At 45.9% G+C, this 11,155-nt stretch overlaps 1 protein-coding gene across 38 annotated transcripts in view; it reads left to right on the top strand.

Annotated features, from left to right (window-relative positions):
* Positions 1-3,883: 3,883 nt before the first annotated feature.
* Positions 3,884-11,155, top strand: part of CLASP2 (cytoplasmic linker associated protein 2) — a 154,041-nt gene continuing 146,769 nt past the window's right edge. For 20 of the 38 annotated variants that reach the window (XM_074856228.1, XM_074854779.1, XM_074857506.1 and 17 more), the window contains exon 1: positions 3,886-4,895. In XM_074856228.1, coding sequence (XP_074712329.1) covers positions 4,701-4,895 — 195 coding nt within the window. In that variant the 5' untranslated portion in view covers positions 3,886-4,700. Of the gene's footprint in view, positions 4,896-11,155 lie in introns of all 38 variants that reach the window. The other 18 variants (XM_074857433.1, XM_074856480.1, XM_074857324.1 and 15 more) reach the window with 3 other exon arrangements.

The raw sequence follows: 11,155 nt of genomic DNA, 5'->3' as shown, positions 1-11,155 counted from the left end.
CCTCACCTTTTCCAGAACAGGACATTACATGTGATAATGGCGCAGCACACTTGTATGGGATGGGGGCGTAGAAACAGGTTTGGTGTGCAATTCAGGTTGGAAATGCGCCTCACTGGATTGGTGTCGTTTACCTCAGCTCCTGCTGTAATTGCTCTGGTTGCTAACAAGTCATATTCAGAAGACTGAAAGAAATTTTGATTCTGTGCTCAATTATGGGGCTTAATTGCTCTACAAAATATTATGCATTGTACAAATACACGAGAGTAGTGGATTTACGCTCACATGCTTGCCTATCAAAAAGAAGATTGCATTCCAAAGGAAGCAATCTCCTTAACTGTGAATAAGAGGCTTTAAAAGATCTTTGGCTTGAATGAAAATGCCTTCTTTTTGGAGCCTAGCCCACATCCCTAGGTATAAAGTCCACTAGGGCTTTGTGAGAACATCTAACAACAAAACCCATGTCCTTTATCCAAGCTGGGGGACAGCTCTAGATTCGACACCAGAGTGCTACTCCTGCCTTGCTAGAAAAAGAAACGTGTATCCAGAAGCTCTATTTGCCAAATCAAAATGCTATTTGTTTGCAGAGAAAAAAAAAACCACCAACATTTATTGATCTCACAAAAAAGAGAATTCTTTTCAGTGCTAGGATTTCAAAGGAAATTGCCGAGAACTTATCAGAACACCTCAGTGATAAAAAGGCTACCAATTTTCTAGTGTTCTATCAATGTCTGTACAATATAAAGGCACTAGTGCTGGGAGGTAGTAACAGGATGAAATACAGTAGTCTAATCGTCTGATTTTACAGAGGGGCAAATATTTTCTCCTGTGTTTCCTAAGAAAACACTTATTACATGAAATGGAAAAAAAAAAAAAAAGCCACATATCCCAGCATGGCTTTTCGCCCTTAACATAGCTTTGTGATGTCGTCTTTGGGCTGACAAAATAGTTTCAGCATTTCAAGTGTGTATCTTATTATACTTTACCCTTCTCCTCAGTTTCAATGCTATTCACAGCAATTAGATTACCTAATCGGTATATTTGCTTTGAATCAAGAGGAATTCAGAAAAGCTAGTGCCACGAGCTTTACCCCCTCTCTTTGTTTAGGATTTTGTCTGAAGAGGTTGACATTAACTTGGACTATAATAAAAGGGGAATTTTAAACTACTTGGGTTTTTTTCAGAAAGTGTAGTGGACTGAAACTGTTTACAGTTCTTGATATTCCGAGAGTCCAGTATCATCTCCTCAGTTCTTTTCTGTTTAGACAATCTTATTTGATCAAGTTAGTTTTAAAACTTTCACAGCAAGAAAATTACTTTTTAAACTTACACCACCAGTGAATCAGATTGTAGTGCACTAAAAAAAATTAACAAAGCAGTTTTTTTATTCTGATATTTATTTTTCCATTTCCAGCAGTTTCTCGAGTCCTGTTTTCAATAAAAGCAATTAGTAATTCCACACCAAGTTTTCATAATCTAGCTTCGTAAATGGCATTGCACACACAGGACAAGAACTGTTCAGCTCCATCCAAAATTACATTTTTTTATATGTGCACAGGGAAATCCATTGTGAAAACACGATGAGCAGTTCATCATCTTTTTGTAAAATTATAATAAGCTCAAAGTACAATACATAAATTTTTGTTTTCAAGGCATCTATAATCTTTTTCATCATCTTCATTACTGCAATGCCTAGGGCCCAGTGAAGCATGGGATCCCGAATTTGCCACATCACACCAAAATCAACAAAAGGCTGCTTGTGGTCTTGCCTTCTGCTATGCCTGTGGACGGAGATCCCTTTTTTTTTTTGCCAGATCAATTCCCTGAACTAGCCCTCTGCAAGGTCACACAGATGTCAGTGGGACAGAAAGGAAGTGCAGAATTCCTGAAAATGCTATTTGTGAAGTAGCAGGCAAGTAGGACCACTGTAGCACCAATTTAGTTTAGTTTATGCTGCTGTGAAACTGTGATTTGCAGGTGTGGTTCCTCAGTCAGTTTACACCTAAATCCTGCAGCCAAATGAAGGGAGTACCCCACTTTCCTGCAGACTCACCCTCCCGCAGCATTAGGACTAATGAGGCAAGCAAGACAGCCCGACTGTGCTGTCTTGAAATTACGCTGAGCTTTCATGACACAATGGCTACCATTGAAAGAGGTCCCACCAGCCCTCATCTCCCCCATCCAACTTCTGGCTGTCTGCTTCTACTTTCCCCACTCCAACTCTTGCACTTGCTTAACCCCAAAGTGAGGCAATTTAGGAACCTCAATCAGCAAAAAACTAATTCTGGGGGGAAAAAAAAGGGAGAAAAATAAAGAAAAAAATTATCTCCCTGAATTGTTTACATGAAGTCAAATAAACACCAGCTCTGGTGTAAGAAAGGGAAGGATTGTATACATGTATACATGACAGCAGGGGAAGAAAAGGACCGCCTGTGTCAACAGCAACTTGCAGTTTGGTGTAACAGGAATCCTCCCAGTATTTGAGGGACAGCAGGACAATATCACTGTCCACTGCCATTGACAGGGGTTGTCACGCTTCCCATCTCTGGAGCCCTGTGCTTCTGCCTGTGAGCCAGCCCAACTCACAGATACCAACTCCCTCATTTAGCCCGTTAAATCAACCCAAAGCAGTCAGTGAGCACAGGACCTGGCACAGGGGACAAGACCAGGCCCAAGCAGAGCAGCTTGGGCTTGAGGAGAGGGAAAGTGACTTTCTTTTGTTTCATCTTCCTGCCCATGAAAACTACAAACCTACTTTCAGCAGCCTGAGAGGCCCCACGAACACACTGCTAGGACAAGGTGGAGGGAGGGAGCAGGACAGGACCACCATTCCCCTTTCTAACATCATGGGGATTTGGACGAGTTTAAACCAACCCTGAAACGCCACCTCAAGTCACAGACCCTGCGCTAAGCAGTCTTCGTTTGAAGTAAAAGTCAATTCTTGGTAGTCTGCATGCGGGTTTGCTACACTGCAGTTAGCCTGTGTACCGAGTGGCTCCCCAGTGGTCTCTCCACATTAAACCAGGACAGAGGGTTTGGGCCAAAGAGGCTGCAGGGCTCCACCTGACAAAGCGGGGGCTGCGCTGGAGAGGCAGCAGCTTCATTTCCCCCTCTGCAGCGGGGCTCTTGGCTTTGCGGTCCCACAGAGCCCGACCTCCCGCGCTGTCCACTCTGCCACAGCTTCCCTCCCGCTCCCCTTCGCCGCGCTGAGGCGAGGCGAGGCAGGCAGCAGCCACGCCGAGGCACCCGGCTACCTGAACCCTGCGGGGGCAGGAGGAGGAAAGCACGGCGGGGCGCCGGAGCCAGCCCGGGGTGCCCCTCCATAGCGGCTTCGCGCCCACCTCCCCTCAGCGCCGCCCGCCTGGGGTTGGAGGAGAGGGCAGACACCCGCCCAGGGCAGCCCCCTCAGTAGCGTCGCCGGGAGCCCGCGCTCCGAGCCGGGGAGGGGAGGCGAGGGCGCCTCAGCACCCTTCGCAACGCTTCCCCTGCTTCTTAACACTTGCTCCTCCTCCTCCTCCTTCCCCGCCGCCTGCCCCCAGGCCACCGCTGGCACCGCGGGGCCGCGCCGGGCCGCGAACCGGACGCCCTCCCCGCTCCTGGCGGCGGTGCGGCGGCCGCCACTGCGCATGCGCCTGCAGCCACGGCCCACGGCCCGCAGGGGGCCGGCGGGGCGGGGCGGGGCGGGGCGGGGCGGGCGCGCGCTCGGCGCCGGCGGGAGGCGGGGGAAAGGCGGCGGGGGCGGGGCCGGGCCGTCGCGCGCCACGCCCAGTCTAGCTGGCGCCGGCCGCGGCGTCTCGCGGCGGGGGCGGGGGGACACGGGGACAGACGGACGGGACGCAACTTCCACGGGCCGGGGGTGGGGCCAGGGCCAGGGCCGTGGCGGCAGCGCGAGAGGCTGCGTGGGGGCTCGCGCGCTCCGGCCCGCGGCGGGGAACGGGGAGCGAGCGGCGCTGAGGGCGGCCGGGGCGAAGTTTCGGAGCTGCCCCGCGGGCGGAGCGGGAGGGGCCGGAGGCCGCGGCGTGGGGAGCATGAGAGGCCCGCCCCGGCCTGGCCGCTGCTGCCTCCGTGGGAGGACGGGCTGGTGCCCGCGGCTCTGAGAGGCGGCCCGGGGATCGCTCCTCGGCGCCTGCGGGCGGGAGGAGAGAGCGGGCGGCGGCGGCCGCTCCCGCGGGTCCCCTGAGCCCACACGGCCGCCAGCCCTGCGCTGAGGTGCCTGCGAGCCCCCTGCGCCCCGCGGGGCGTGCTTTGACGCTTGTTCCCGCTCGCCCGTTTCCCTCCCCTCAGCGGGGGAAGAGGAGGGGCGGCGGGCAGGGAGCCCGCCCGGGAACCCCCCCTGGGACGACGCGGAGGCGCCTGGAAAGCCCCGAGCCCGAGGAGGCGGCTCCCGCCGCGGCCCCCGGGTCCTGCGTGCGCCCCCCCCCGGCTTCCCCATCCTCCTTCAGGCTTCCCCTTGCGGGCGGGCTCGGGGAGGCGGAGGCCGGAGGAAGCCGCCCGTGCCCCCGGCGGCGGCGTGCGCTGCGTGTGCGCATGGAGGCGCCGGGCGCGGAGCCGGGGCGGAGAGGGCGAGGGGCGGCTTCATGAGGGCAGCGGCCCTGCCGGGGATCGCCGCCTCGCCGGGCCTTGCCCTCCCCCTGCCCTGGCCGCGCTCCCGACCCTGAAGCCGGTCGGCTCGCTTCCGAAAAAACTTTTCCGCAGCGGCCGAGGATGGAGCCTGCCGGCATGGATTATTTCTGCGACCAGGTGCAGCAGAAGGACGTGGGCCGCAGGATGCAGGTCGGCCAGGAGCTGCTGGAGTACCTGGGCGACCCGGCGAGGTCCCCCGATGTGGAGCAGGACCAGCAACGCCTTGACAAAGTGATCGACGAATTAACAGCGTGGGTCAACTCGAGTAATTTTAAGGTAGGCTGGTCGGCGGGGCTTGGTGCAGGAAGACCATGATTCATCATGGTAGGGAGGTACAGCTCTCCGGATTACTTTTTAATCAGATCCGAGCAGAAATAAAACTACGTTTATACCAGTTTTTATCCCTTCCCCCACAAAGGGAAATTCAGGAATTTTGCAGGGGTTGGTTAAAACCACTTTGTTTCTATTCCTCTGTCCTAAAAGAAGCAGTAACGGGGGTTTTGGTTTTGCTTTTATGGTTGGTTGAACGTTTTTGGACATAATATTAAACCCCCACCCGCAATTATTTTACATACTCGGATTTTTTTTCTTACTCTGAAACAAGATAGGTGGTGACTTTTTTTTTCTTATTACCACTCCCATTCCATGGTCTCTGTACTCGGGTGTAATGTTTCATGGGATTGCCATTATTTCTGTAGGCCATAAAGAGTGCAGTTTCACCCGGTTTGTATTACACCGTGTGTGCTTCATACGATTTAATGAGTAATTTGCTGCTTGGGGTTCCTATTGTAAGTTTAAAGTTGTTTATATTGTCTTTAGGTGACTTTTCCGTACGTGGGAAGTTATGTAGTATCTTTACAGCAACCCAATGATGACTCACGTTTCGCTTTTTTTTTTTTTTTGGGTGCGTTTTAGACCGAGCTGCAGGAAACGAGTAAACCAGTGGTTACTCCTGCACACGTCTCTGATAACATTTGTAAATTTTTCTGGCGTTGGTCAGCCGATACCACGATTGACACCGTGGTTTTATTACCAAGGACAATTGTATTCGCATTAGCGATTTTTTTAGGTTTTTTTTTTCCCCTGTGGGTCGGTGGGACTGGTCTGCGCTGCCGTCGTCGGGTGGCGGTGTTGCTCTGCGATGCTGAGCTCGGGTCTGTTACCCGGGCGAGATCCGCCCTTTTCCCTCTGCGCTCGTTCCCTTATCTCGCTGTCTTGCCTTGTAAGATGATTGACTTCGACTTTGGGCCTTTGAACTTGGTGTAGTGAGGCAAATTTTTCTATTTGCTTAGACTCAGGAGGCAGGCGTAGGGGTAACTTGAAAGGGCGGTATGTCAATGAAATGGGTATTTTTTTTCCCCGCTTACTTTACGGTGCTGTGTATTTGCCTGTGTTTGCACGTAGTGCTTCTAAGTTTGAGTCTGAAAATAATAAGGCTTAGCTCTATTTGCGCTTATGATTGATTTTTTTTTTTTTTTTGAAGCATATCTGTCATTAAAGGTCAGGGTAGGTTGAGAAAATACCATATGTTGGACAAGTGTAATTTATTTGCTTTTAAATTCTTCATTAAAATCCACATTGATTACTATGAAATCTAGACAGGTCTTTAAATATCCTTTTGTGTAAAGAGGACTGGATACTTACTTATCTCAACAGAGTAATGTAAAAGTTTCTTGCTGCCCTTTTAAATTGCCAAAATTGGGCATTAATACTTGAAATTTGCCTTTCAAGGTGTATTTTTCATAACACAAGACACTCTGCTTGATGTAAGGTGACAGAATGCCTTGGCTGTTGGGACTGTAGGGTGAATGAGGAATATGCAGTTCCCCACCAGCCTCAGTCATGCAAGACAAGGTTAAGAGTATTACAGATTCCGAGTGTTTTAAAAATATCTTGCATAATAATTAAAATCTTTTTGTTACCTCATCTCTCTGTGCACTTACTGGTGGCTCTTCATACGAACAACATTCTATTTCAAAGCATGTTATAAACGTTATATTAACTGCAACAGCACAAAATCTTGGATGCTTTGCTCGGGATCAGTTCATTGTTCCTGGCTGTGGTGCTGACTGCCAGCATCTGCTGCTTCAAAGGGAACATCAAAAATATTCTGGAAGACTGTGGTTTGTATCTTACTTGCATATTTTATCTTATACAAGCATGCTACATGTTTAAATGTTTCATCTGAGTTTGTTATTAAACTCAGGGCCTGAATGATATACCATGAAGTAATGAGTACCACAGACTTAAATGTATTCTCAAGAAAAATATTAAAAATAATCTTTATTTTTGATTACTGTATTTTTAACAATTTGTTGGTTACCCTTTCCTCTGCCGAGGAGTGGCTATGTAGAGCACTTAGACAATTCTGCTTGTCATCTCTTTCTTCTTGTATCTTGCTAAAGGTCTTGCGGATCTTCAAAGTCCTAAAGTAATTAATCCCTCCCTGTTGACGTGGCTGTTTAATTGAGCAGTGATAATGGCTGGCGACTGGCTTATTTGTTGGAACTGCTGAGCTAGAGGAATTGGAGTGACAAGTGGGGAATACTGGAGGAAGTTTTGAGGGGGAACATTATTTCAACTGTAGGTGACCGGTATGGATAATGAGGGAATAACTAATGTGACTTGCCCTGGGCATGCCCTATCTTTAGTTTCGTGTGAAAACTCAGTTCCTGCATGCAGTGCATTCTGCTGACCATACTGAAAGAGAAGATCTGGGAGCTCTAGGCTCAACACTATGCTATGCCTCAGAAGAGAAAACTTCCCGTGAAATGCCACGCTAGGAAGTTTCTGCCTCCCATAACCAGAAGGGAAGGGATCTGGAGTGAATAGGAATAGGAGGGTTGATTCGGCAGACTTGATAACGAGTGGGGGAAAAAGGGAATAGGTATTCGGTAAACAAGTATGGACTTGTTATCAGCAAGGTGGAATTAACTTCTCAAAGATTTTTGGCCATCTAAATAGCGCTTTTGCTTTTCTGAAGTTTTGCGGCTATTTATAGTGGTTTAGTAAAGAATCTGGCGGTTCCAAACTAAGAAAGCAGATAGGAAAATTTCTGAGTACATCTAGCTCATTGAGGTGGAAAATGCAATTACCAGTTTGAGTTGCTGATAAATCAAAAAGGTGGGATTAAGAATGTTGACTCATCTGCAGGTGGACAGAGTTCTAGTGAAAGTTGGTTGCAGAACACAGGGAGTGACCTAGAGAGAGAGATGAGTCCTGTCTAAAGGCTGGTGTATTATGGGGACTTTGGTTACTATGTCTGTGCAGCCAGTGATAAATTAGCTTCCAAAGACTGTTGAAAACTTTGCAACACCAGGGAGTACCTGGAAGATGTGCATAATTTAAGCTTTTATTCTGGATCTCATTAGAATGAAGTAGTTGCTCACTGAACAGAAAATTGTTTGTTTGCTGTGCTGGTACTGTTTATTTTATATTGGTTGGGACTGACCTCTCTCCTCCTACAACACAGAGTTTTGGTTTTCTTTGTTGTTGTGTTTTTCGGTTGGGTGTTTTTGTTTTTTCTCCCCCCAAATGATTGTTTTCCCAAGGCTGTGAAGAATCATGGAGAAAAAAAAAATAAGTGCAGTGAATTCTGAGATCTTTTTAAGGAGCAGGTAAGTTTGGTGCAAAATATTATGAGTTGGGTGATGGTATTGTTCTGCTGGTATTTGTTCTCCTCAAACTCTGAAATATTTGGCAATCCCAGAAGATTGGAACAGGGCTAATGTTTGCGTTTAGACTCTCTGGTGAAGTTCAAGCAGTAAATTAATTCCCCTTTCTGGGGGTATCACTACTGATAGATATTTGCTGGCTTTACTGGGTTAACTTGAATGCTCATCTATGTATACATGAATTTTAATTAACGCATCTCATGTCTTTTTTGTACTTGATAGTCACTCGAAATAATCACAGGATTATCTAACTTTGTACATCTGGTGGCTCAAACTGTTCAGTGTCTGACTCGCGTAATCTGGAAATCTGCTTTGAACTTCTAAAGAGATGTGAGATGGAGAAAGACTACTTTTCAAGTAGAGCTTTGCAAGTCTACTCTTGGCTGTTAGAATGTTGTGGGGGTTTTTAAGCCCACCAAAATTTAATAGTTATCCTCATAAAATTTATTTTTTGAGCGATAAAGCCACCTTTCAGTTCTTTATGTAAATCACATCTATCAGAAGTAATAAAAACCTATAACTAAAATATTGGTAGTTTCTCAAGGTAATTTTATGTGAGAATCAGTAATATTTCTAACTGTGGGTGATCTTTGGATTTCTTACCTTTGTGGGCAATATTTTATCTTGTTTTATTCCTCAACTGCAGGAAGAAAATAATTAATAATCGCTGGTTTTGTGTCAGAGCAGCAGATTGTTTGCCATACAAAGAAAAGATCAGATTTCACGCTGTCTGTTTCTGATAGTGTGGGTAATCTGTTTCTTTTAGGCAAATCCTTGGAATTATCTTTTGTTCTGTGCTTCCTGCAGAGTGAGATTTTTCTTAGCTTTGTTTGTCTCGACACCAAATACTGAAAGATACTAAAATACCAGTAATGTTGTTGCATTTTTGTATTTCCTTGGTTTGGCAAGTATTTATTTTGGTTTGTCTTTAGTTCAACAAAAGGCCAGCAGGAGGAGCTTTCAGTTTCCAGAAAGGAAGGGAAGATTTGAACTGTAATTTTGCAAATAGTTAAGTGGTTTGGACGTTTGTCTGAAGTCCTTGCAAAGAGAAAGCAGCAGTTATAACTTCGTTGACTGCATGTAAATGTGTGAGGTGGAAGCTAGAATTTAAAATTATTTGAACAAAATGGAGGTACTGAGGTCTGAAAAAAAGGAAAGTTCAGAAATAAAAAATGTGAAGTCCTACATTTCAGTAAGAATAATTGAATGCACAAATGCAGGATGTGGGGCATGTGATTAAGTAGCATTCCTTAGGAACAAAATGTGTGGGTTGTTTTGGATCTGAAGTTGAACGCAAGCCATTATATGTTACGCAAAAGGCAAATGCTGTAGTGAGTTGTAGGACTATAACTTGCAGGACAGAAAAAGGAAATAAAGAGGACCCATCTCAACCTTTATTTTTCGGTTACTGTATAGATTGTGGTATTTCCTTAGTCTTTTTTAGCAAATAGTGGTAATTTAAATGTCTTTGAGAAATGTTTGACTTCGTCCTCATTGCTGAATTCCATTATTCCTTTTTTCAAGTTGTTTGTTTCATCTTGGCTATATGGGAGCTACTTCCCTTATTTCTATGTAATGAGAATGTGGTTCGACCTGTCCATATATGAATCCAGTTTTAGTTTTCAGGCTCAGTGATGTGATTCTTTATTGAATAATAATTAGTATTTTTTCATGTATAATTTATGTTCATAGAATGTTAAATATACTATTGAATGTTAACCAAATAATCAAGCAGATTTCCAGAAGACAAGGGAAACTTGCAAGAAGTTTTAATTACTTAAAGTTTAATTAAAACTAATTTTGTCCAGCCTTTAATTAGAAATGTGGAACATACAGTCTCAAACTCTCAGGCATCTGCTCCAGAGGTGGAATTGGCAGTTCTCAGTTGTTTTGCAGTTTCAGTTTTTGTAATCCAACCTAACTGTAGTCCCTGTTGAAAGAGCAGCTCTGCTTCTCCTGTGGCCAGGCATTCTCACTGCCTCGTTCTTGAGGCAATTAAGTTTTTGTTGATGTTGAATTAATTTTCCAGTGTTTCGACGAGCTGATTTGACAGATGCTACAGGAGGTTTCAGTGTACCAGATTGAATACGCCTGCAAGTCAAGAGGGAGAACAGGACTCTCTCTTTTAGACTGCAGTTTGATTGATTTGGGTGTGAAGAGAGACCCTTTTCAAGCTCTCTGCAGTGGGCAAGAGGAGAGGTGCATCCTTTGGAATAGAATTCACTGCAGTCAATGCACGTGGGTGTTTTTAGCAGGATTGCTGATGTAAGCAGTTTTGTTCCCTGGCTGCTGAATTGTGATGTTGCATCGTGACTTCGTTGCTCTGATGCGAGTGCTTGTGAGGCTGCACAGTAAATGGGCTCAGGGAAGAGATCTGGCTGAGAAAATGCTTTCTCTTGTTCATTTGTTGGACTTGTTTTCTAAAGTGGGTTACAGCTGCATGGATACTTGTCTCCTCACGGTAGAGCTGGTGCAGGGGTAGGACTAAGTAGCAGAGGATGGGAGTCACTGTATGTTTAATACAATTTAAATAAGAGGAAACGGGAAAGAAAATAAGAGACCTTGGGCATGAAAAGAATGATATTCTTTTGGGAGTACTAAGTCCTAAAATAAAGTATTTCTTTGTTTTGCTCCATCAACATGCTTAGAAAGGCTTTCAAGTGCAGTTTTCTTCAGGGGGGAAAAAAAGCTTGCTTCTTTTTTTTTTCAATTCTATATTCCAAAGAGAAATACCATACATCTCATTGCCTTCCCACTGAGTTCTGCTTTTAAAGAGGCTTTGTCTTCAAACTTTTCCACTGCAGCACATAAAGTTTAAGCCAGACAATCCCAAAAAGAAAATTTCTTAAAATGTCAGGTGTT

Source organism: Strix uralensis, chromosome 1 (genome assembly GCF_047716275.1).
Source record: "Strix uralensis isolate ZFMK-TIS-50842 chromosome 1, bStrUra1, whole genome shotgun sequence".
Taxonomy (NCBI): Eukaryota; Metazoa; Chordata; class Aves; order Strigiformes; family Strigidae; genus Strix; species Strix uralensis.
The sequence above is the reverse complement of the archived record's forward strand: the minus strand, read 5'-3'. Positions and strand labels throughout refer to the sequence as shown.